Source organism: Stegostoma tigrinum, chromosome 5 (assembly GCF_030684315.1).
Source record: "Stegostoma tigrinum isolate sSteTig4 chromosome 5, sSteTig4.hap1, whole genome shotgun sequence".
Lineage (NCBI taxonomy): Eukaryota > Metazoa > Chordata > Chondrichthyes > Orectolobiformes > Stegostomatidae > Stegostoma > Stegostoma tigrinum.
The window spans coordinates 47795190-47818611 of NC_081358.1; the positions used below are offsets into that span (position 1 = coordinate 47795190).

The 23422-nt window shown below is 41.8% G+C and overlaps 1 protein-coding gene across 1 annotated transcript in view; it reads left to right on the forward strand.

The window, feature by feature from the left end:
* nsmce2 (NSE2 (MMS21) homolog, SMC5-SMC6 complex SUMO ligase) overlaps positions 1-14129 on the forward strand; it is a 173479-nt gene extending 159350 nt beyond the window's left edge. Inside the window, exons 5-7 of the mRNA XM_048529400.2 lie at positions 7074-7174; positions 8922-9028; positions 12463-14129. Coding sequence (XP_048385357.2) covers positions 7074-7174; positions 8922-9028; positions 12463-12571 — 317 coding nt within the window. The 3' untranslated portion in view covers positions 12572-14129. The remainder of the gene's footprint in view (positions 1-7073; positions 7175-8921; positions 9029-12462) is intronic.
* The last annotated feature ends 9293 nt before the right edge of the window (positions 14130-23422 follow it).

Here is a 23422-nt window from a genome sequence, read left to right on the forward strand (position 1 = left end):
TGCAGAAGTTACTTGGCACTTGTCAACCCAAGCCTGGATATTTTCTAAATTTTATTACAATTTGGACTGCTTCATTATCTGAGGAGTCGCAGATGGTGCTGAACATTGTACAATGTTTGCTGAATGTTCCCACTTCTGACCTTATGATGGAGGGAAGGTCATTGATGAAGCATTTGAAGATGGTTGGGCCTAGGACACAACCCTGAGGAATGCCTGCAGAGAGGACCTAGAGCTGAGATGACTGACCGCCAACAGCCACAACAATGATTTTATGTGCTGAGTAAGATTCCCACCAGTGGAGAGTTTGTCCTGTGATACCTATTGATTACAGTTTGGCTGGGGCTCCTTGATATCACCTTCAATGGTGTTACCATCACTGAAGCCACCATTATCAACATCCTGGGGTTTACCATTGACCAGAAACTCAACGGGACTCACCATATCAAGAGCCATTATGCTCCTCTCACCTGGAATTCACCTCTTTTGTCCATGTTTGAACCAAGGCTGTAATGAAGTCAGGAGCTGAGTGGCCTTGGAGGAACCCAGAATGGGCGTCAGTGACCAGGTTGTTGCTAAGCAGATGCTTAGAGAAGAGGGAGACTTTCAAAAAGTAGAAGGAGGAAGAATATTATAAAGTGGTTTGTTTTTAGTGACCTATGCAGTACAAGTTTGAGAAACTAGTGCAGTGCTGAGCTGGAGGAATACAGCAGGCCAGGCAGCATCAGAAGAGCAGGAAAGTTGATGTTTCAGATCGGGATCCACCTTCAGAAATAGGGGGAGGGGGAAGGGAATTCCAAAATAAGTAGAGAGAGGAGGAGTGGGACTGGGGAAGGTAGGTAGCATGGTGATAGGTGAATGCAGATAGGGAGTGGTGGGAATTGGTCAGTGATGTTGGAGGAGCGGGTAGTTGGGAGAGAAGGCGGAAATGAGAGGGAGGGTTGGTCACAGGATGAGTCTGGCAGTGGGGAGATTTTGAAACTGGTAAAGTCCACATTTAGACCACTGGGTTCTAGGCTCGCAAGGTGGAATATAAGTTGCTGCTCCTCCAGTTTCTGGGTGGTATCATCATGATACTGGAGGAGGCCCAGGCAGTGGGACGGGGAGTTGAAATGGTTCGCGATCCGAAAGTGTTGTCGTTTGTCACGAACAGAACACAGGTGCTCTACAAAGTGGCCTCCATGTCTTCGCTTGGTCTCACTAATGTAGAAGAGGCCGTATCAAGAGCAACGGATGCAGGAGATCACATTGATGAATGTGCAGGTGAACCTCTGTCTGATGTGGGAGACTTGTTTGGTGCCTTAGATGGAGGTGACGGGGGAGGTGCAGGGCCAGGTGGAGCACTTTCTGCAGTTGCAGGTAAAGGTGCCAGGGGTGGTGGGGCTAGTGGGAAGTGTGGAACGGACGAGGGAGTCAAGGAGAGAGTAGTCCCTACGGAAGGTGGATAAGGATGGAGAAGGAAATATATCTTTGGTTGCTGGATGGATTGCAGGGGGCAGAAGTGGTAGCGAATGATAAGTTGAATCCAGAGGTTAGTGCAGTGATATGTGAGGACAAGGGGGACTCTGTCTTTGTTTTTATTGCAGGGAGGGGATGTGAGGGCAGAGGTTTGGGAAGCGCAAGAGATGCGCTCGAGAGCATTTTCAACCACCGAAGAGGGGAGGTTGCGGTCCTTGAAATAAGAGGACATCTGGGATGTATGGGAGTGGGATGCCCCATCTTGGGAGCACGCACGGTGGAGGTGGAGGCATTGGGAGTAGGGGATCGCATTCATGCAGGACCTCTTTGACCTGACACAGCCTGTCCATCAAAGACCAGTGATCAGACTTATAGACAGTCTTAGACATTAGAGACTATTACAGGACAAAATTCTTTAAGGAAAAGTTGACATTAGTGAATCGATGACTACATGCATACAAACATTTGAAATAAGATCAGAAGTAGCCCATTTGGTCCCTCATGCCTGGTTCACCATCCAATACAATCATGGCTGAACAGTGCATTTCAAATTCCGTATTTCCATGTACTCCGATCAACGTTTCCTCTTAGCTGCACAGCCACTTAAAGGGTCCACACACACCATTCAGCATGTGGATGTACTGACTTCCAGTTCTGGGAGTCGCTGGTGTTTACAGATCTCAGACAGTTCAGAGCTACTGATAACTCCATATTCTCCTGACGAGTAAGAATTTATCCACCACTGCCTTAAAAGTAATCAACGACTTTGTTTCAACATCAAACAACTCTTCAACAGGAATAAAAATTCTCATCTCTAAACGCTATAGTTTGAGTGCTTTAGATGGGTCAGTTTTTGTCCAGTGTGTGCAGGAGAGTTTCCTGACACAGTACGTAGGTGGGCCAACAAGAGGCGAGGCCACATTGGATTTGGTACTGGGTAATGAACCAGGCCAGGTGTTAGATTTGGAGGTAGGTGAGCACTTTGGTGATAATGACCACAGTTTGGTTACGTTTACTTTAGCGATGGAAAGGGACAGGTGTATCTCGCAGGGCAAGAGTTATAGCTGTAGGAAAGGCAATTATGAGACGATTAGGCAAGACTTAGGATGCATAGGTTGGGGAAGGAAATTGCAGGGACTGGGCACAATTGAAATGTGGAGCTCGTTCAAGGAACAGCTACTCCGTGTCCTTAATAAGTATGTACTTGTCAGGCAGGGAGGAAGTGGTCGAGCAAGGGAACCGTGGTTTACTAAAGAAATTGAATCTCTTGTCAAGAGGAAGAAGGAGGCTTACGTTAAGATGAGGTGTGAAGTCTGAGTTAGGGCGCTTGAGAGTTTCAAGTTAGCTAGGAAGGACCTAAAGAGAGAGCCAAGAAGAGCCAGGAGGGGACATGAGAAGTCTTTGGCGGGTAGGATCAAGGAAAACCCTAAAGCTTTCTATAGGTATGTCTGGAACTAAAGAATGACTAAAATAGGATTAGGGCCAGTCAAGGACAGTAGAGGGAAGTTGTGAGTGGAGACTGAAGACATAGGAGAGGTGCTAAATGAAGATTTTTCAGCAGTATTCACACAGGAAAAAGACAATGTTGTCAAGAAGAATACTGAGATACAGGCTATTAGACTAGATAGGATTGAGGCTCATAAGGAGGAGGTGTTAGCAATTCTGGAAAGTGTGAAAATAGGTAAGTCCCCTGGACCAGATAGGATTTATCCTAGGATTCTCTGGGATGCTAGGGAGGAGATTGCAGAGCCTTTGGCTTTGATTTTTATGTCGTCTTTGTCTGCAGGAATAGTGCCAGAAGACTGGAGGATAGCAAATGTTGTCCCCTTGTTCAAGAAGGGGAGTAGAGACGACCTTGGTAATTATAGATCATTGAACCTTACTTCAGCTGTGGGTAAAATATTGGCGAGGATTATAAGAGATAGGATCTATAATCATCTAGAAAGGAATAATTTGATTAGGGATAGTCAACACGGTTCTGTGAAGAGTAGGTTGTGCCTCACAAACCTTATTGAGTTCTTTGAGAAGGTGACCAAGCAGGTGGATGAGGGTAAAGCGTTTGATGTGGTATATGTGGATTTCAGTAAAGCAGTTGACAAGGTTCCCCACGGTAGGCTATTGCAGAAAATACGGAGGCATGGGATTGTGGGTGATTTAGCGGTTTGGATCAGAAATTGGCCAGTGTAAGAAGACAGAGGGTGATGGTTGATGGGACATGTTCATTCTGGAGTTCAGTTACTAGTGGTTTACCGCAAGGATCTGGATGAGGGCATAGAAGGATCGGTTAGTAAATTTGCGGATGACTCTAAAGTCGGTGGAGTTGTGGATAGTGCGGAAGGATGTTGCAGGTTACAGAGGGACATAGGTAAGCTGTAGAGCTGGGCTGAGCAGTGGCAAATGGAGTTTAATGCAGAAACGTGTGAGGTCATTCACTTTGGAAGGAGTAACAGGAATACAGAGTACTGGGCTAATGGGTAAGACTTTGTAGTATAGATGAGCAGAGAGATCGCAATGTCCATCTGCATAGATCCTTGAAACTGGGCACCTAGGTTGATAGGGTTGTTAAGAAGGCATACAGTGTGTTAGGTTTTATTGGGCGAGGGATTGAGTTTCAGAGCCATGAGGTCATGTTGCAGGTGTGTAGAACTCTGTGGCCACACTTGGAGTATTGCGTAGAGTTCTGGTCACGGCATTATTGGGAGATTGTGGAAGTATTGGAAAGGGTGCAGAGGAGATTTACCAGATGTTGCCTGGTAAGAAGGGAAGGTCTTATGAGGAAAGGCTGAGTGACTTGAGGCAGTTTTCGTCAGAGAGAGGTAGGTGTAGAGACATACAAGATGATCAGAGAATTAGAGAGCGTGGACAATGAGAGCCTTTTTCCTTGGATGGTGATGGCTAGCACGAGGGGAACATAGCTTTAAATTGAGGGGTGATAGATGTACGACAGAAATCAGAGGTTGGTTCTTTACTCAGAGAGTAGTAAGGGCGTGGAATGCCCTGCCTGCAACAGTAGTCGACTCGCCAACTTTAAGAGTATTTAAATGGTCATTGTATAAACATATGGATGAAAATGGAATAGTGTAGGTCAGGTGGGCTTCAGATTGGTTTCACACGTTGACGCAACATCGAGGGCTGAAAGGCCTGTACTGCGCTGTGATGTCCTACGTTCTACGTTCTATCTGCTCCTCCCACCTTACTGACCAGTCCCTGCCACTCCCTACCTGCATTCACCTATCACCATCCCACCTACCTTCCCCAGCCTCACCCCTCCTCTCTATCTATTTACTTTGGAGCTCTCTTCCCCCTCCCCCATTTCTGACGAAGGATCCTGACCTGAAACATCACCTTTCCTGCTCTCCTGATGCTGCCTGCTCTGCTGTGTTCCTCCAGCTCCATACTGTGTTGTCTCTGACTCCAGCATCGGCAGTCCTTACTATGTCTGATAAATTGTCATGTCAATTTTTAACGAGCATTTTACACTAATTATTTGCATGGAGAATAATGTTCAAGAAAATGGATGTGCTTTCAAGCCTCACATAGAGTGTTGCATTTCACCTCTTAAAAACAAGTGTGTATGGCATTATTATGATCAGTAACATTAAATGAAAGTTAGTAGGGATAGGATATGGTGAGCAGAGCAGTTTAAGAAAAAGACCCTGTAAAGAGAACTTCGAAGAAAAGATATAGTTATAAGACCAGATTAAGTGCAAGCATTTATATATATATTATGATGGTAAAAGAAAAAGCATCAAACAACATTGCTTGAAAAAAAGGCAGCCAGAAAGAAAAGGTTATATGCAATGGATCCTGTGAAAAATAGAGGAGAAAAAAGTTCAGACGGTGGGGGTTTGAAAGAAGAGATTTTGCATATTGCAGCAAATGCAAATAATTATACTTCCCGCTTACAAATGAATAGAACCTCTAAGATTTCATTATTATATGTTTCCTTCCCAGAATGATTTAATCTTTGGTCAGCAATTTCGGTACCGGCATCAACTTATTGACTTTTGTCCCAGCCACGAAGCCACCCAGCCAGTGTGCAAAGAAAATAATACTAATATAGCCATTTTTCACTTTGTGTGGCTTTACTTCTTTTCACCCTCTTTTCAGTTGTCATTTTAACGAAGAAAACAAAAGAAACAAAGCACCAGGAGGTTGAAAAATAGTTTTGTCATTGCTAATTTATTGGTTAACACAGCTGCCTCATAGATCAGGGACCTCGGTTTGATTCCAGTCTCGGGTGACTGTGTGGAGTTTGTACATTCTCTCTGTTCTATGTGGGTTTCTTCCAAGTGCTCTGGTTTCCCTCCCACAGTCCCAAAATGTGCAGGTTAGGTGAATTGATCACGCTAAATTCCTTGTAGTGTCCAGAGATGTGTCGTTTAGGTCCATTAAGTATGGGAAATGCAGAGTTGTGGGGATAGGGTGAGAGGGGAGGGTCCGGGTGCAATGCTGTTTGGAGGTTTGGTGCATACTTAATGGGCTGAATGGCTTGCTTCCACACTCAAGCTTTTGGAAGCTTATATTACTTCTGTAGAGTCACTCACTGAGAGGTATAATAAGGTGCTCTGTAAGTGCAAGTTCATTCCAGTATATATTATAAAAGATGTATTAATTCTGCAAAAACCAAAAGAAACCTCCAAAACCAGTGGATAGAGAAAAGAAAGGATGTAATTAAGCATAGTTTCTAAATGAATGTAGAGGTTAATAGCAGTCACCAAAGTCCCAGAGTCCACAGGCTGCTGTATCATCCGAGAGTGCTGAGTTTAACCTGAGGGCCATCGCATCTCAGTTGAGGGGAGAGGTTGAGAATGAGGAACCTTTGAGGTGACCTCAGCTGAATGAGAATTGAACCCACACTGTTAACAGTACCCTGCATTGCAATCTATTGTCTAGCCAACCAACTTTGTAATGTGAATCTGCAATGAAAATAAATTCAGGGTATTCAGAACTTCTACTTTATGCACTGCCAAGTTCACACTGTCAATTTAACTTGTAGTTTTATGTTTATAGTTTACCTTAATACCAATTCTTTTTGTCTTTCCATGAAATTGTTTTTATTTTATACCTCGGATTTCCCCATGTCACCAGATTATTACTTTATATTTTACTGGTTCATGCTTTAATTCAATCGGTCTTTTTGAATTTTATTGCTATATCCTTTTTAAAGGACTGTGTTTATTTCCTGATGGTCAAGTACATCATTGAATATTTATGTGGAAGTGATAATAGCTGGGGCAGAGAGAATCTTGCACCTGCTGAAGAGTCTGTAAAACGTCTTTTTGGGAAAATAATTCAGGACTGTGCTTGCATGAAATCCATGCAGTTATTTGGAAATTTTGAATTTTGCTTCCATAGTTACACTTAAAATCCTAGAATGAGCATTGAAAAGATCGGTTAAGTAGGCTGACCTAACTTTCAAACCATTTAAGTCGAGTGAAATCAATCCATAAATTAATTACTCATACCTTAGTATTGTGTCATAGTGGAATTGAATGTTACTGAAATATTGCTTTAATGATGAATGTAAAGAACTCCAGTCAGTAAATAAATAATTCAGCTAAGCTGCAAATAATTAGGAAATGTGGCTTATTTATATTGTTCCTCTTGGATTTCAGTTGGTGCAGAATCACAAAATGACAGCTGTTCAGCCAATGAGATTGATGAAGACATTGCAGTGACCCAGAGCCAGAGAAATTTCATTTGCCCCATTACACAGGTACAGAACAGCATATTCTGAGAACTGTATGTTCAGGTGCATTTTCCTTTGCAGTTAACTATCAGTGTTAGCTATTGAATGTATTTTTTGAGCTCTTTCAAAGCATTTAAATTAACATGAAGATTTTGTATTAGCTTTAGTTTGAAGCCTTAAGTAACAGGAGCAGAATTAGACAATTCAGCCCACTGAGTCTGCTCCACCATTTGGTCATGGCTGATAGCTTCTCAACCCCATTCTCCAGTCTTCTCCCTACACAGTATGCCTCGCATATGATTCATCTTTCAGTAAGATTGTGGCTGTCTGGTTGTGGTTTCACTCTCACCTTCCTATCTGTACTGTATAATCGTTGATTCCTTAACTATCAAAAAATTATGTATTTTAGCTTTGAATGAATTTCAAGTCTTGGTCTCTATTGCCTTCTGTGGAAAAGAATTCTGCATTTTAACAACACTCCTAAGAGGGGGGGAAAAAACTCTCATCTCTATCTTAAAAGGAGAACATCTTATTTTTAAACTATGTACTTTAGTTTCCACACACACCCTCTCTGGTATCCACCCAATCCAGTGCTTTCAAGATATTATATATTTCATTCATATAAATTCCAACTGGTATAGGCCTAAAATGATCAACCTTTCTTGATAAGGTAAACTCTTCATTCCAGGAATGAGTTGAGTGAACCTCTGAATTACTTTCAACGTAATCTTCTTAGGAAATCAAAACTGTATACAGTATTCCAGATGTGTTCTCATCAGCATCATGTACAGCTGCAGTGAAACGTGCCTTTTCTCATATTTCACTCCCCTTCCTGGAAATGTGGTTTGAAACTTGGTATGCCTGTTGATTGCAATCCTTGAGAAAGGTGGTCATGTGGTCCTGCCTGCAGCCTGTAAACATGGATTTTCTTGTGGATGAGCAAGACAAGTCTCTTTGCCCTGATTTCCAAATGATTTAGTTGATTAGCACCTTAATATGAACAGGATGATACTAAACCAGAGCTGTTACATAACTTGTATTTTTGTTACTGCTCAAGAAAGTGAATAACTACTATGAAATATAATTCCTCTTTACAAAATTATATGAAACCCTCCCCGGTTATTACCTGTTTCTGTGCACTCTATATATAACAATTTGGCATTCCTTGAATGTGGCAAAGCAAGGAAAGCATGCATTTTGGTCCTAGTTTTGCAGTTTTATTTTAAAGACAATCTCTAACTCATCTTGAATTTCCATTATACTATTCCATGAGACCCCAACAGAACATACATTAAAATCTACAACAAAACTATTGTATTTCATCACATTGAAGTCTGTTTTTCAGATTTTCAAACCCTTTTCAAAAAGCAGCAGACTTTTTTTCCATTCAACAATGTAATTATTTTTGTTACTGAATGAATAGACGATTATTACCAGTATGTGATGGTAAAATAAACTGTCTTGTAGACAGTGTCTGTTTTTTTTTAAGATATTCCGAGTAGTACAGAATTAAATCGTTTGCCAACTCCTTTTGGAATGGAAGCTGCAGATTTTGTACTCCCTATACGACGAGGGTGATGGTTCTTGACTTAATGTAAAAGCAACTAAAATTGTGCAATATATTGTTTTGAAGTGAATTCATAAATTTGTTCAGTTTTTTAAAGAAAGATTAAACTGACTGTAAAATCAGCACAGATGTCACATATTATGCATAGTTATTCGTTGTGAAAAGGAAAGAGTCATTAATTTGTTTTTTTAACTTTTGAATTTTCAGAGGGAAATGGAATGTCCTGTGAAGAATAAAGTTTGTGGTCACAGCTATGAAGAGGAAGCCATAATAAAAATAATTCAGAACAAGCACAAACAGAAGAAGAAAGCCAGGTAAGTTAAAAGTGGAACAACTACAACCTAATAGGGACTTGGACGTTATAAAAATTATCACAATTCAATAAGACACAGTTCAGCGGCTTAAATGAATCCTACTATTATTCTGTCATTGATGCATGGTATCTCTGGATGTCCCTTTTTAATAAATCACAACAAATTAGTAGTTGCGTATCATTGATTCTCAAAACAAAACCAAATAGGTCACAGAGCAGCATCTTTTTTTAGAGATATTGGAAATATCAGTTTGGTTTTCCTCGTGGTGTTGCTAAAATTTTGTTACACTGCTTGCTTGCAGCAAAAGAATCAACTGTCTCCAGGTGTAACTTCAGGAGTAATTCTACAGAGGCGCATGTTCTTAAAATGATTGTGACAGTTCAGAATGTACAGCTGAATGTCTTTTAAACTGACTGTTATTTACTCAGAATAGCATTTTCCTACCAACTACTGATTACAGGAACATTCCAGCGATATTATGTTATAATTGGAAACAACAAGATGGTTAAGTCTCTTACTCCAACATAAAGTTCAATGGAATGTTCATTACAACCAGAACAGCCTGATTTCCAGACATGTTTAATATTTTTAACAGATTGACCACAGAACTTAAGGAATATTGCAACACTGGCTTCATCAATAACTTCCTTTCATCCAAACACATTGCTTCCATACATTGCAGTGACAGAGTCATAGAGTTGTACAAAAAGCATGGAAACAGGGCCTTCGTTCCAACTCATCTGAGCTAACCAAATATCCTAAATAAATATAGCCCCATTTGCCAGCAGTTGGCCCATATTCCTCTAAACCCTTCCTATTCACACACCCATCCAGATGGCTTTTAAATGTTGTAATCGTACCAGGCTCCTCCACTTCCTCTGGCAGCTCATTCCATGCACACACCGGCCTCTGTGTGAAAATGTTGCCCGTTAGGTCCTTTCAAATCTTTCCTCTCTCACCTTAAAACACTATTAGTGCTTATTCTATTTCTGTTTGTCTTTGCATTAATGAAATTTCAGTGTCAGTTAAGGGAATGTATCATTCCAATTAAGAATGCAAAATCAGAAAGGTGTTGACGTCTTGAGTTTGAACATAGAACATAGAAAAGTACAGCACAGTACAGGTCCTTCGGCCCACGATGTTGTGCCGTAGATTAACCCTAGTCCAAAAATAAAATAACCTAACCTACATTCCCCTCAGTTCACTGCTGTCCATGTGCATGTCCAGCAGTCACTTAAATGTCACTAATGACTCCGCTTCCACGACTACCACTGGCGAAGTATTCCATGCGCTCACAACTCTCTGGGTGAAGAACCTCTCTCTGACGTCTCCTCTATACCTTCCTCCTAACACCTTAAAACTATGACCCCTCATGGCAGTCAATCTGCCCTGGGGAAAACTCTCTGGCTATCAACTCTATCCATGCCTCTCATTACCTTGTACAACTCAATCAGGTCACCTCTCTTCCTCCTTGTCTTCAGAGAGAAAAGTCCGAGCTCAGTCAACCTCTCCTCGTAAGACAAGCCCTCCAGTCCAGGCAGCATCCTGGGTAAACCTCCTTTGCACTCTCTCCAAAGCCTCCACATCTTTCCAGAACTGGACACAATATTCCAAGTGTGGTCTCACCAGGGTTTTGTAGAGCTGCAGCAAAACCTCACAGCTCTTAAACTTGATCCCCCTGTTAATGAAAGCCAAAACACCATATGCTTTCTTAACAACCTTATCCACTTGGGTGGCAACTTTGAGGGAGCTATGCACTTGAACACCAAGATCCCGCTGTTCCTCCGCACTGCCGAGAATCCTGCCTTTAATCCTTTATTCAGCATTTATGTTCGACCTTCCAAAATGCATCGCTTCGCATTTATCCAGGTTGAACTCCATCTGCCATTTCTCAGCCCAGCTCTGCATACTGTCAATGTCTCGCTGAAGCCTGCAATAGCCCTCGATACTATCAACGGCACCTCCAACCTTTGTGTCATCGGAAAACATACTAACCCACCCCTCAACCTCCTCATCCAAGTCATTTATAAAAACTACAAAGAGCAGAGGTCCAAGAACAGAGCCCTGCGGGACACCACTCAGCACTGACCTTCAGGCAGAATATTTACCATCTACAACCACTCTCTGCCTCCTGTCAGCCAACCAATTCTGAATCCAGACAGCCAAATCACCCTGTATCCCATACCTCCTGACTTTATGAAAGAGCCTGCTGTGGTGAACCTTATCAAATGCCTTGCTGAAGTCCATGTACATGACATCCACTGCTCGACCCTCGTCAACCTGTCTGGTGACTCCCTCAAAGAACTCAATAAGATTTGTGAGGCATGACCTGCCCTCTCAAAGCCATGCTGACTCCCTTTAATCACACTATGCTTTTCCAGGTAGTCATAAATCCTATCCCTCAGAATTCTTTCCAAAACCTTGCTCACCACTGATGTAAGACTGACTGGTCTGTAATTTCCAGGGATTTCCCTATTCCCTTTCTTGAAAAGAGGAACAACATTTGCCTTCCTCCAATCTTCCGGTACGACTCTCATGGAGAGTGAGGAAGCAAAGATCTTCGCCAGCGGCTAAGCAACCTCCTTTCTCACTTCCCGGAGCAATCTAGGATAAATCTGGTCTGGTGCTGGGGACTTATCAATCTTAATGTTTGCCAAAATTTCCAGCACATCAACTTCCTCAACCTTGAGCTGTTCAAGCCTGTTTCCCTGCTCCTCAAAATTCTCATTCACAACAAGGTCCCTTTCCTTAGTGAAAACCGAAGCAAAAAACTCATTTAGGGCTTCCCCTGTCTGCTCAGACTCCACGCACAAGTTCCCTACGCTATCCCTGATTGGCCCTACCTTCTCCCTGATCATTCTTTTATTCCTCACGTTTTGAGTAAAATGCCTTCGGGTTCTCCCTAATCCTTCCTCGCAAGCCTTTATCGTGCCCTCTCCTGGCCCTCCTCAGTCCACTTTTGAGCTCCTTCCGAGCAAGTCTATAATCCTCGAAAGCTGTGCTAGACCCTTGCTACCTCCACCTTACGTAAGCTGCCTTTTTCTTTTTGACAAGAAGCACCTCTGTACCTGTCATCCAAGGCTCCTTAATCTTACCCCTTCCTACCTGTCTCAGAGGAACAAATTTATGCATCACTCGCATCAACTGCTCCTTAAACAGTCTCCACATATCTGTTGTGCCCTTTCTGTGGAACAATTACTCCCAATCTGTACTTCCCAACTCCTGCAGAGTTAATGCAACATTACAGCCTGCTATTAAACATAAAATGTGAGGTCAAAGGAAAGTCGAAAATATAAAATTAATTAGTCAGATAAAATGTTAATCTAGGACTCTTTTGGTAAAAGGATTAAGAAGTGCCCATCTGATTTCTTTAGCACTGTTCGGTCTACATTTGATTCCTTCATTTTAATTGAAGCATTTTGTTTCTGCAATAGGTGCCCTGTTGTTGGATGTGATAATGAAGATATGAACCAGTGTGATCTTTCAATGGACACAGCTCTGAGAAGAGCTATTGAAAATCATAGAAAACATCAAATGCGATGATTGTGTATCGCATGTTCAAGGCATGATTCTGTCGAAGAAGGTGTCAGATCTAAATACTTGGCAGGATATCTTGTGGAAGGATAGCGTTCTGGTTAATCACTGATTATTATATAATTTGATTAAGATTGATGTTGAGTTTCATTTCAATTCTGTGTGATTGGTTTTGATGATAACATACGTGTACAATGTTTAAAGTTGAAAATGAAGTTGAAGATACGAACAGAAATCCTTTTTCCAACCTAAACGTCACTTGCCCCACTGAAACCTATTTAGGGAAAATTGAAAGTAATATTTTAAAATTATATATTTAACTTTCTCAGAGAACAGTATTGAACTGTATAGCAAAGGATTTCTTGCCAAAATTTATAAGGTTTCATTTAGTAATTTCTGCATTCTCCTTACAATGCAAATAATGCTTTGATGTCAGTGATACACAACACAAAGCTCCCCAAGTATATTGTTATCATTTATCACCAGTGCTCCTTTAGCATTTTCCTTTGTAACTATATTCCTTGTTTCATACATCTAAAATAAAGTTGGCTTGTTTTTTAGTTTTCCTGTTTAAGCTAGGTCCAGAAGATCAGATACTGCAAGCAAAGCATGTTGCAATACAGTACAAATGATCAATAATGGTGAGTAGTTGAAAGCACATATTCAGTAATGCTAAGGTTTGGGACCATGGAAATCAGCTAAAAGGATTTTGAGGCACTCTACACAAAGATTCATGTTCATCCCCTAACCAGAAGTTCTCTTAATTTGATATTACTTTTGGTGAAAGAAAGAACTAGAATCTTCAGTGCTCATCTGAGCCATGGCTACAGACAAGAAGGACTTAATATTTGAAGAGCAACGACTTTGACACTCTCAGAACTGCACTGAAAGGTTAGGCTAAGTTATGTAATTAAGCTTCAGAGGGAAGCTGTGCCAGTCAGCCTACTGGATGAAAAAGAAGATTGATGCCAATGACTTCACCCTAGCAAAATGACCATTTTTTGCAAGTAGCTCTTGCTTGTTTTTAAATTAAAACTGTTTGAAAATTGACTTCTGTGTGTTTCTGTGTTTCACTTTTTTTTCACCGCTCAACTGAAGATGGCAACTTAAAGCCATACAATGATGCAGTGCAAAGAGTGCCTGTTCTCCCCACTGTGCCTGTGCTGACAGTTTGCAATAGACATCACATTAGTTCCATTCCTCTGCCATTACTCCACAGCCCCGTAAATATTGTAGAGCACACTTACTTAGCATAGTGGCAGATTTTGCACATCGTGTCAAAATACTTTTCTTCATGGAGTTGTCAATGGTTTACTGACTATTCAAATGTAATCTGTCACAACTGATACGGATCTTGTGCACCCATATCCTGCTGCAAAATTGCTGCAATTGTACTTAGTTACCGAATCCTGACCCTTTTGGCTCAAATGGCTAATTCTCAGTCTGAGAATTTGGTACTTTTCTGATCTGTATCGTAATATTCATTGTATTTATGTACACTATTATCAGAGAGAAGTAATAATACTTCTTGGAGGATACTACGTTCTTCGTTTTAATATTTCTGTTTGCAAAGATTTCAAATAAAGAGAAAATGACTTTCATGTTGCTGTAGTTATAACTGCAAAGGTACTTTTTGTCTTGTTTGAACTGGAGTAACACTTGATACCTGTTTGCATTAGCTTTGCAAGATGTGGTAATACTGTATTGTAGTTGTTTTAAATGCACTTTTCATTTATAGTAAGGCCCATGGCCAATAGCCTAAATCCAGCAGAACTTAAGTTGAACTCTGGCTAAAAGTAGGATTTATGAGTGGGCTGTTAAATAGTTATGCAATCACATTGATTTGTTTAAATTAAGTTGAAGCCACATTGTTAGGCAAGAGAAACAAAATGGTGTATTTCATTATTAGGCTTTTATGTTACTGAGTAACATGTTTGTTTGGAATGAAATCACTGAATAAGTAGGAATTTGGTGCAAAGGAGAAAGGAGGTGCCTTTACGTCTTGTATTTGTTGTTTGTCTAAGCTTCTGATGGTTAGTATTAAACCTAGGAACTTGTAACTAATTTTGTTTCAAAACTAAAAGCAGTGAATTAATTACATTAAACTTTCATCATCATATCATCTGTGCTCTGTCTGAAGCTAGATTGTTAGCTTATTGTTCACTGTTGTATCATTTTGAGTTTTCTTGGTGGTTGCATTGGCTTCCATTGTCAGGCTGTGGGAGGAAACAGGTCCCAAGTCAACCTTGACTCAGAACAGCTATCAAGCCAGCAGTATTTAGGTTATTCTGAATCACAACTGAGCCATTAGTTATGTCTGTAAAACAAGGTTATGTTGAAATAGCCACGTGCACCATCTGCAGCATTTGCGCGCTTGTAGAGAGCTGCATGATCTTAAGCACCCACACCTACAACAAGTCCAAATTAATCTAATGGCTAAGATAAATATGCTTGAATCATCAGGGAGGTTAAAGTTAACAGAATATCCTTATCTAGGTAGTAATCACAGCACTTCAGTTCTGTTTAGATCTTGTTAGTGGTCCAGGACAGCATAATGCAACTGAGCATCAGGAGGCAAATAGACAAGGTTTGAAGTTAGGAGGATCCTAGCCTTTGCCATTTTCCAGTTATGGGGTAGCGACAGATGTGAATGTGAAAAAAGAGATGCAAGGAACCATCATGATACAAGTGATGATTTGGGTGAGGGATTTGAGCTATTATGGCGTTGTGGTATTAATAGAGAATATCATAGTTGTGAATAAATTGTGTTCTGTGCATAAGCAACTAGGAGTTCTAAAGACTCTCCTGTATGCCTGTTCAGGATATCTTTGTGGCTCAAGGAAAAAGTGAACGAGAGGTAGTGGTTTAGTTATTATAATCTGTACAGGAACCAGAACACAAATAGAACTGGAAATTAGGTTCTGCAGAGGGAATTAAAAGCATTAGGCTACAATTTAAAAAGCAAAACCTCAAAGGTGATAATCTGTGGATTACTGCCTGAGCTATGCATAAATTGGGTTTGGAACCAACTGCTTAGAGTTATTAGTGCATGCCTGAATTCATGGAATACCAATTTTTATAAAAGAAGGAATTTTTCTGTTCAAATGGACTCAACCTAAGCTGGGCTGGACCAGCATCCTGGCAGCTTGAATATCAAGTTAAGTAAGCTAGGTTCAGATAATGGTTATGTCTGAAAAATAATCAAACTCGAGAGTAGAATAGCAGTTGTGTCTAGAAGGAGAATAGTAAAATGAAAAGGACACTAGTGACCAAGACACACCAGGCAAATAGTATTATATTAAAACTAAGATAACAAAGCGTGGAGCTGGATGAACACAGCAGGCCAAGCAGCATCTCAGGAGCACAAAAACTGACGTTTCGGGCCTAGACCCTTCAGAGAGCTCTCCGATGAAGGGTCTAGGCCCGAAACGTCAGCTTTTGTGCTCCTGAGATGCAGCTTGGCCTGCTGTGTTCATCCAGCTCCACACTTTATTATCTTGGTTTCTCCAGCATCTGCAGTTCCCATTATCTCTGATTATATTAAAACTGAAGGTTTTATATCTGAATGTATGAAATGTTGGTAACAAGACAGATGAATTAATGGCACAAAGAGCTAAATGAGTTTTGTCTTAAAAACCAGATATAGGACTGGATTTTCCACAGTGGGATCAAATGTAGTCTCAACTCAGCACTAAGTTCGGGATAGTCACCCAACATAATTATTGAAGGATTGGTAATTAATGGTAAGAGGGTGTTTGTACCACCTGATTGAAGATCACTGGCAGGCTCCCGTTACTACCGGACTAATAGCAGATCCTGGGAGACTGGGTGTTGCTCTGAAGACCAGGGTTCAGAAACGATATTTCCAAAAACACCACAAATGCCAGACAGTGCTCATGGAACTCAAACCCTGTACTGAACAACCTGCAACTGTAGTCTGACAGTATTGTTGTATGGAAAGGGTCTGTAGTGAGATGAGGCATTATTCCCCCCGCCCCACCCCCAGCCCCCTGCTCTAAACTCCCACCTCTCCTACAGTGCCATTTTTCACTTGAGTCTGTCTGCATTTCTTTCCTTCTCCAAACTGGCTCAAAGAATGGAATGCTGGTCAGTGCCATGAAGTACCAAATCAGCATGCCTCCAATCCCATTTCTATTTCCGCCAGCCTTTAGACATGCTGCCCATGTTTGGGAGCTAAATATTCCTGAGTACTTTTGGAAAATATCGGAAAAACTAGTGGGATGGCCTCATAATAAATTAGAAATAATTTATGTGGCCCCCTAACAGTGATCTTAGTATTTAACAGAGTATAAATCAGAAAATTAGAAGGGCAGTTATGAAGGGTAATGCAGTGATCCTGAGGGATTTTAATCTTAATTGGCAAGCTAAATTGGCAAAAGTAGGACAAGTTGAATGAATTATTGTGAGACAGTTTTATAAAACAGTACAGCAAGTCCCTGTTTTAAATTGTCCTGTTTAAGTAAGTCTGCTTTATCATTGGTCAGTTGTAATCCTTTTAAGCATCCAGAGTTTTGTTTTAAAGTTGTTTCACACCATATCTGGTACAGGCCCACATGAACTGTTTGATACATCTTGGAGCTTGACCTTGCCTCTCTCTGCCCACTATTCAGTTTGTGGCCCCTGCCGCTTCCTGATCCTACCCTTCATTGCTGACCCTCTGGTTTATGGCCCTTGCTGCTCTCTGATCCTAGCTTTTCTTGTCAACCCACAGATCCCTGACCTCTGCCACCTGCTGATCCTCTGGTTTGCAGCTTCTGCCACTTGCTGACCCTCCCTCTTGTTGCTGAGGACTTCCTGCGTTTGCCTTCTACCACTGCTTAATTCTTCCTCCCACTGCTGACCCACCCGTGACCTTTTCCACTCTCTGGCCCTCCATCTTGCCACTGACCCTTTGGTTCGCAGTCACTGCTGCTCCCTAACGGTTGAGACCCTGGCTTGCAGCGTACATCTTAAAAGTTTATGGTGTCTGCTCTTTCGCCACTCATCTCTAGAGCATTTGTGGCAACAATTCAGTTTGGGAAAGGGAACTGGTGACTGAAAGGGAGGGAGACAAAAGTCCACAGTGGCAAGGAGGGTCAGGGAATGGGAGAAACAATGATGTGGTAAGGTGGCAGCAAGAGACAAGGTCAGAGCAACATTGGTTCAGTAGTTTTGAAAAGAAATTTTAATTGGCTAATTTTTCACAAATTTCATGAGCACTTCAAATGTCAGCATTATATGGTTTATTGGTTATGTACCTAGTGTATACTGGATAAGGGGCAATAGAAGAAATGAGATTAATACAATTGGGCATGTTTCCCAGTTTCCAAGGTATGTCTTCTAACTTGCTGACCTCGCCATCACCCATCTCAATTGCTACCTCAGGCCTGTCGCAGGAGTTGACTGCCAACTCCCTCCACTGCCCCACTTGTAGAAACAAGTTTAATTGGGTGAATGAGCTGCCCTTTCAAGTTTGGGGCACAGCATGGAGCAACAGCCTAACACAGGTTTCATGATCTGAAAACAGAAGTCCAATATCAGGAGGTGGGTTCAGGCCATTTCAGGGTAAAGCATAAGTCACTGTGGACAAGGATTAGGAGAAATTTCTTCACTCAATGGCTTGGAAATCTTTGAATTTTTTTTTATCCAAAGGGGCTTTGAAGGGTCAATCAGTAAGCATGTTCAAGGCTCAAATGAGTAGAGTTTGGGGCACTTAGAGAATTGAGTATATGTGGATTGGCAGGAATTTGAAGATGATATGAAAGTCTTGTTGAATGGCAGAACATTTTCGATGGCCTAAAACCTGTTCCTGCTCCTAATTATTGTAATCTTGTACAATCATGCATCACTATAGCAGACTGTTTGATTCATTGTGCCTGTGGCAGCTCCTTGCAAGAGCTGTCCAACTAGCCCCAAACCCTGCTATTGTTTCAAGTAAATAATATTTGGAAGTTACAATTGAATCAATATTCATTACTCTTTGAAATAACATCCCAGATCATAGCAACGTGAGAGTAAGAAGTTTTGAGCATGTGGAAATATTGGTGAGGCCAGGAGAATAGACTAGAAGATCTATGATGGGACTGAAGGCAGGTAAGATTAAATGATAAATGCTGTTGCCAGGCAAAATGAGATTATAATGGGAGATGTCCATAAACTAAAGATGGATCCATGGAATTGTAAACAGGGGAGCAAAATCATCCACATGCATGAGAAGGCCCCACACAAAGGAGAGGAGGTGATTGAGGAGGGTAGAATGCTGCAGAGCAAATAGTCCTCTCTGTATGCTTGGAGGGGCAGGGGCTATGTATGAAATGATTGTGGAGGTTAAGCTATTGAACAAGAGGGTTAATGGGACAGAAGGCTGAGAGAAGGGGATTCCTATCTTGGTTCTGGAAGGGAGAAAAAGGTTTGAGCACTGAAGTGCTGGAAATGGAATGGTTGTGGTTGATGGCCTGGTAGACCACAGTGTAAGGGAGTTTTCAGTTGAGGAAAAGGAAGATATATCAGAAGCACTGGTATGGAAGTTTGCAGTGTCAGCTGTGATGGAGATTTAGAAACTGGATGAACAGAAATAATGATCTCACAGGCAGTGGAATAAGAAGAGATGTTGTCAAGGTAGCTAAGGGAGTCAGTGGGCTTATAGTAGATATTAGATATTAGCCTTGCATCAGAAATGGTGATGGGTTTGAAATAAGGAGGGAAGTTTGGAAATAATACTGAGCAAGTTTTTCCTTTCAAGTTCAAATACAATCAAAATACTGGAAAAAAGATGGCTGATTAGGACTGGAGGAAGTAATACCGCAGGCACCACATGAAGGCAGGTCTAACTAGAACCAACAAAGATTCCTTCAGCAACTCCCTTTATTTGGTGGAAATGAGTAGAGTCGGAGAACAAAGGGGAGAGGTTCAGGTAAACCAAGGATTCCAAAGACAGAAGAAAGAGTCCACACAATGGGGACAAGACTTCTTCCCAAAGAGGTGTGGAAATAAGGACTATGGAGGAAGATATCAATTGTGCTGAACTTGTTTCTCAACTTTTCTAGTGTCTGCACATGATGAAAACCTTTATCTGTTCTAGTAATATCTTCCCCAAGGCATTGAAATCCTGGTACCCAAAATTTGATATAATAGTCCAGTTAAGGCATGACCAGTCATTTATGATGTTTCAGCATAATTTTCGTGCTTTCGTGCAATGTTTTGTTTTGATGGCAGCCTTTGATTTAATAAGACAATGTTTTGTGTATGGTGTTCTAGCATCATCCTAACTCTGGAGCCCCATACTGGCATGGCAATCTCAGCTGCATTTGTTGCAGAAGAAACTAGTACTCAATTTGCTGGATAATAAAATGTGAGGCTGGATGAACACAGCAGGCAAAACAGCATCTCAGGAGCACAAAAGCTGACGTTTCGGGCCTAGACCCTTCATCAGAGAGGGGGATGGGGAGAGGGAACTGGAATAAATAGGGAGAGAAGGGGAGGTGGACCGAAGATGGAGAGTAAAGAAGATAGGTGGAGAGAGTATAGGTGGGGAGGTAGGGAGGGGATAGGTCAGTCCAGGGAAGACGGACAGGTCAAGGAGGTGGGATGAGGTAAGTAGGTAGATGGGGGTGCGGCTTGGGGTGGGAGGAAGGGATGGGTGAGAGGAAGAACCGGTTAGGGAGGCAGAGACAGGTTGGACTGGTTTTGGGATGCAGTGGGTGGGGGGGAAGAGCTGGGCTGGTTGTGTGGTGCAGTGGGGGGAGGGGACGAACTGGGCTGGTTTGGGGATGCAGTAGGGGAAGGGGAGATTTTGAAACTGGTGAAGTCCACATTGATACCATTAGGCTGCAGGTTTCTCAGGCGGAATATGAGTTGCTGTTCCTGCAACCTTTGGGGGGCATCATTGTGGCACTGCAGGAGGCCCATGATGGACGTGTCATCTAGAGAATGGGAGGGGGAGTGGAAATGGTTTGCGACTGGGAGGTGCAGTTGTTTGTTGCGAACTGAGCGGAGGTGTTCTGCAAAGCGGTCTCCAAGCCTCCGCTTGGTTTCCCCAATGTAGAGGAAGCCACACCGGGTACGGTGGATGCAGTATACCACATTGGCAGATGTGCAGGTGAACCTCTGCTTAATGTGGAATGTCTTGGGGCCTGGGATAGGGGTGAGGGAGGAGGTGTGGGGGCAAGTGCAGCATTTCCTGCGGTTGCAGGGGAAGGTGCCGGGTGTGGTGGGGTTGGAGGGCAGTGTGGAGCGAACAAGGGAGTCACGGAGAGAGTGGTCTCTCCGGAAGGCAGACAGGGGTGGGGATGGAAAAATGTCTTGGGTGGTGGGGTCGGATTGTAAATGGCGGAAGTGTCGGAGGATGATGCGTTGTATCCGGAGGTCGGTCGGGTGGTGTGTGAGAACGAAGGGGATCCTCTTAGGGCGGTTGTGGCGGGGGCGGGGTGTGAGGGATGTGTTGCGGGAAATACGGGAGACGCGGTCAAGGGCGTTCTCGATCACTGTGGGGGGAAAGTTGCGGTCCTTGAAGAACTTGGACATCTGGGATGTGCGGGAGTGGAATGTCTTATCGTGGGAGCTGATGCGGTGGAGGCGGAGGAATTGGGAATAGGGGATGGAATTTTGTAGGAACAGCAACTCATATTCCGCCTGGGAACCCTGCAGCCCAATGGTATCAATGTGGACTTCACCAGTTTCAAAATCTCCCCTTCCCCTACTGCATCCCCAAACCAGCCCAGTTCATCCCCTCCCCCCACTGCACCACACAACCAGCCCAGCTCTTCCCCCCCCAACCACTGCATCCCAAAACCAGTCCAACCTGTCTCTGCATCCCTAACCGGTTCTTCCTCTCACCCATCCCTTCCTCCCACCCCAAGCCGCACCCCCATCTACCTACTAACCTCATCCCACCTCCTTGACCTGTCCGTCTTCCCTGGACTGACCTATCCCCTCCATACCTCCCCACCTATACTCTCTCCACCTATCTTCTTTACTCTCCATCTTCGGTCCGCCTCCCCCTCTCTGCCTATTTATTCCAGTTCCCTCTCCCCATCCCCTTCTCTGATGAAGGGTCTAGGCCCGAAACGTCAGCTTTTGTGCTCCTGAGATGCTGCTTGGCCTGCTGTGTTCATCCAGCCTCACATTTTATTATCTTGGAATTCTCCAGCATCTGCAGTTCCCATTATCTCTCACTCAATTTGCTGGTCTGTGTTTTCTCTGAGTCTTCTTCACATTTCTCCATGTTAAATTTCATCTGCCTATTTCACCAATCCTGAAGTCTGTTGCTATCCTCCACACTGTTCACCACATTTCCAAGTTTTGTGTTTAACTTTAAAATGATTTATTTTGTGATTTATTTTAAAAGTCAACATTCTTTGGTTGTGTTTTTGAATTGATGTATTGTTATGCTTAAAATTAATTTTAGTTAATAAACTAACTGGTTAGTTTTTAGTTTGCAAAAACACCATCTGGTCATTTTTTTCTGAAACATTTTAAATTGCTTCGATTGATCATCAGTTCAAGCCTTAGAAGTAAGTTGTGAATAAATTATTTTTATTTGTTTCTGTACAAGTGGCTGTTTTAACAGAGCTGTTGTTTATTCATGCATGATTTAGCAGTCAGTGATCCCATTAAATAATTCTGGGTCAAGTGGTTCTTAGATTGCCTGTGATTCAGAACTAAATTGCTTTTACATGTTCCATGACGTGGAATTGTATTTATTTCCCATCAATATTGCCTTTTCACTCTCACTGATGTTGTGATTTTCTGAAAGATACCACTGGGCTTGCAATTTCAGGGTTATTTTTGGTTTCTATTGGGAATGGCATCGTGAGAGCACAAACACTAAAGACAGAATATATATGTTCCACCTAACAAATAGATGATAGCTATCAAAATTCAGCCAGCTGACACGGTTAGTGACAAAATGCACCTCAAGAACTGCAGTGTTGATTGAAGTTGGATGTTTCACATCAGATTGCTATATTTACTAAACTGCATTACCATTCTTACTATAAAGATGAAGCCAACTCTCATCTGTCCAATAGAATCTGCAGTATGTGAACATGCAATTATATCACTTGCATTTTCCAGAAATATTGAGGTGGTGGGATTTGCAGAAACAAACTTTAACATACTCTTATCAGCACCTATCATAGGCCTTGAACCATAGAAAGTAATGATGTTTATTACATGTCAGTAACTCAATCTTACGCATTTAAATTACAAAGTTCTGGTGGCATGAAAGCCATTTTAACCCTTGGTTTAGATTTATGCCTTTGTAATTTTGTTACATATACAATTATAATAAATAAAGGCAGCATGGTTTTCTGACTTGGAAGCATTACCACTTTTATCAGGTTGAAGCAAAAGATTATGTTGAATCATGTGAACTGATCTCTAGCTTTGTTACACACAATCTATTACTAGAAAATAGAGAAACCATCAGTTCAGTCTGTAACTTCTAGAATCCTTTGTCTTGTCTTCAATCTCTAATATCATGTTAATTATCAAACCAGAGTTTCCAAAAAAACTTCATCCACCTCAAGTAAAATAAGAGGGTTAAATGGAGGCTGGTTTTCAGGGTTTCCATTATTTAAATTAGGTGATATCAGCTGTAAGCAATTGTATCCATTTAAACATCAAAAATTAAGGAATTTTTTTCATAAGAGTTTGGAAATCATAATTAGGTTAATCAGAAAATTAGAACCAATTTCTAATATTTATGTCACAAGACAATTTTGAAAGCTATTAATGCAACACTGTGGATAAACAAATGGCTATATTTATCTTCAAAATGTATGATACTAAAAGGTGTTGATCTGAATCATCAGCTGCACCTCTCCCATGGAACATTGTTCAGCTGTATCTCTCTAATGC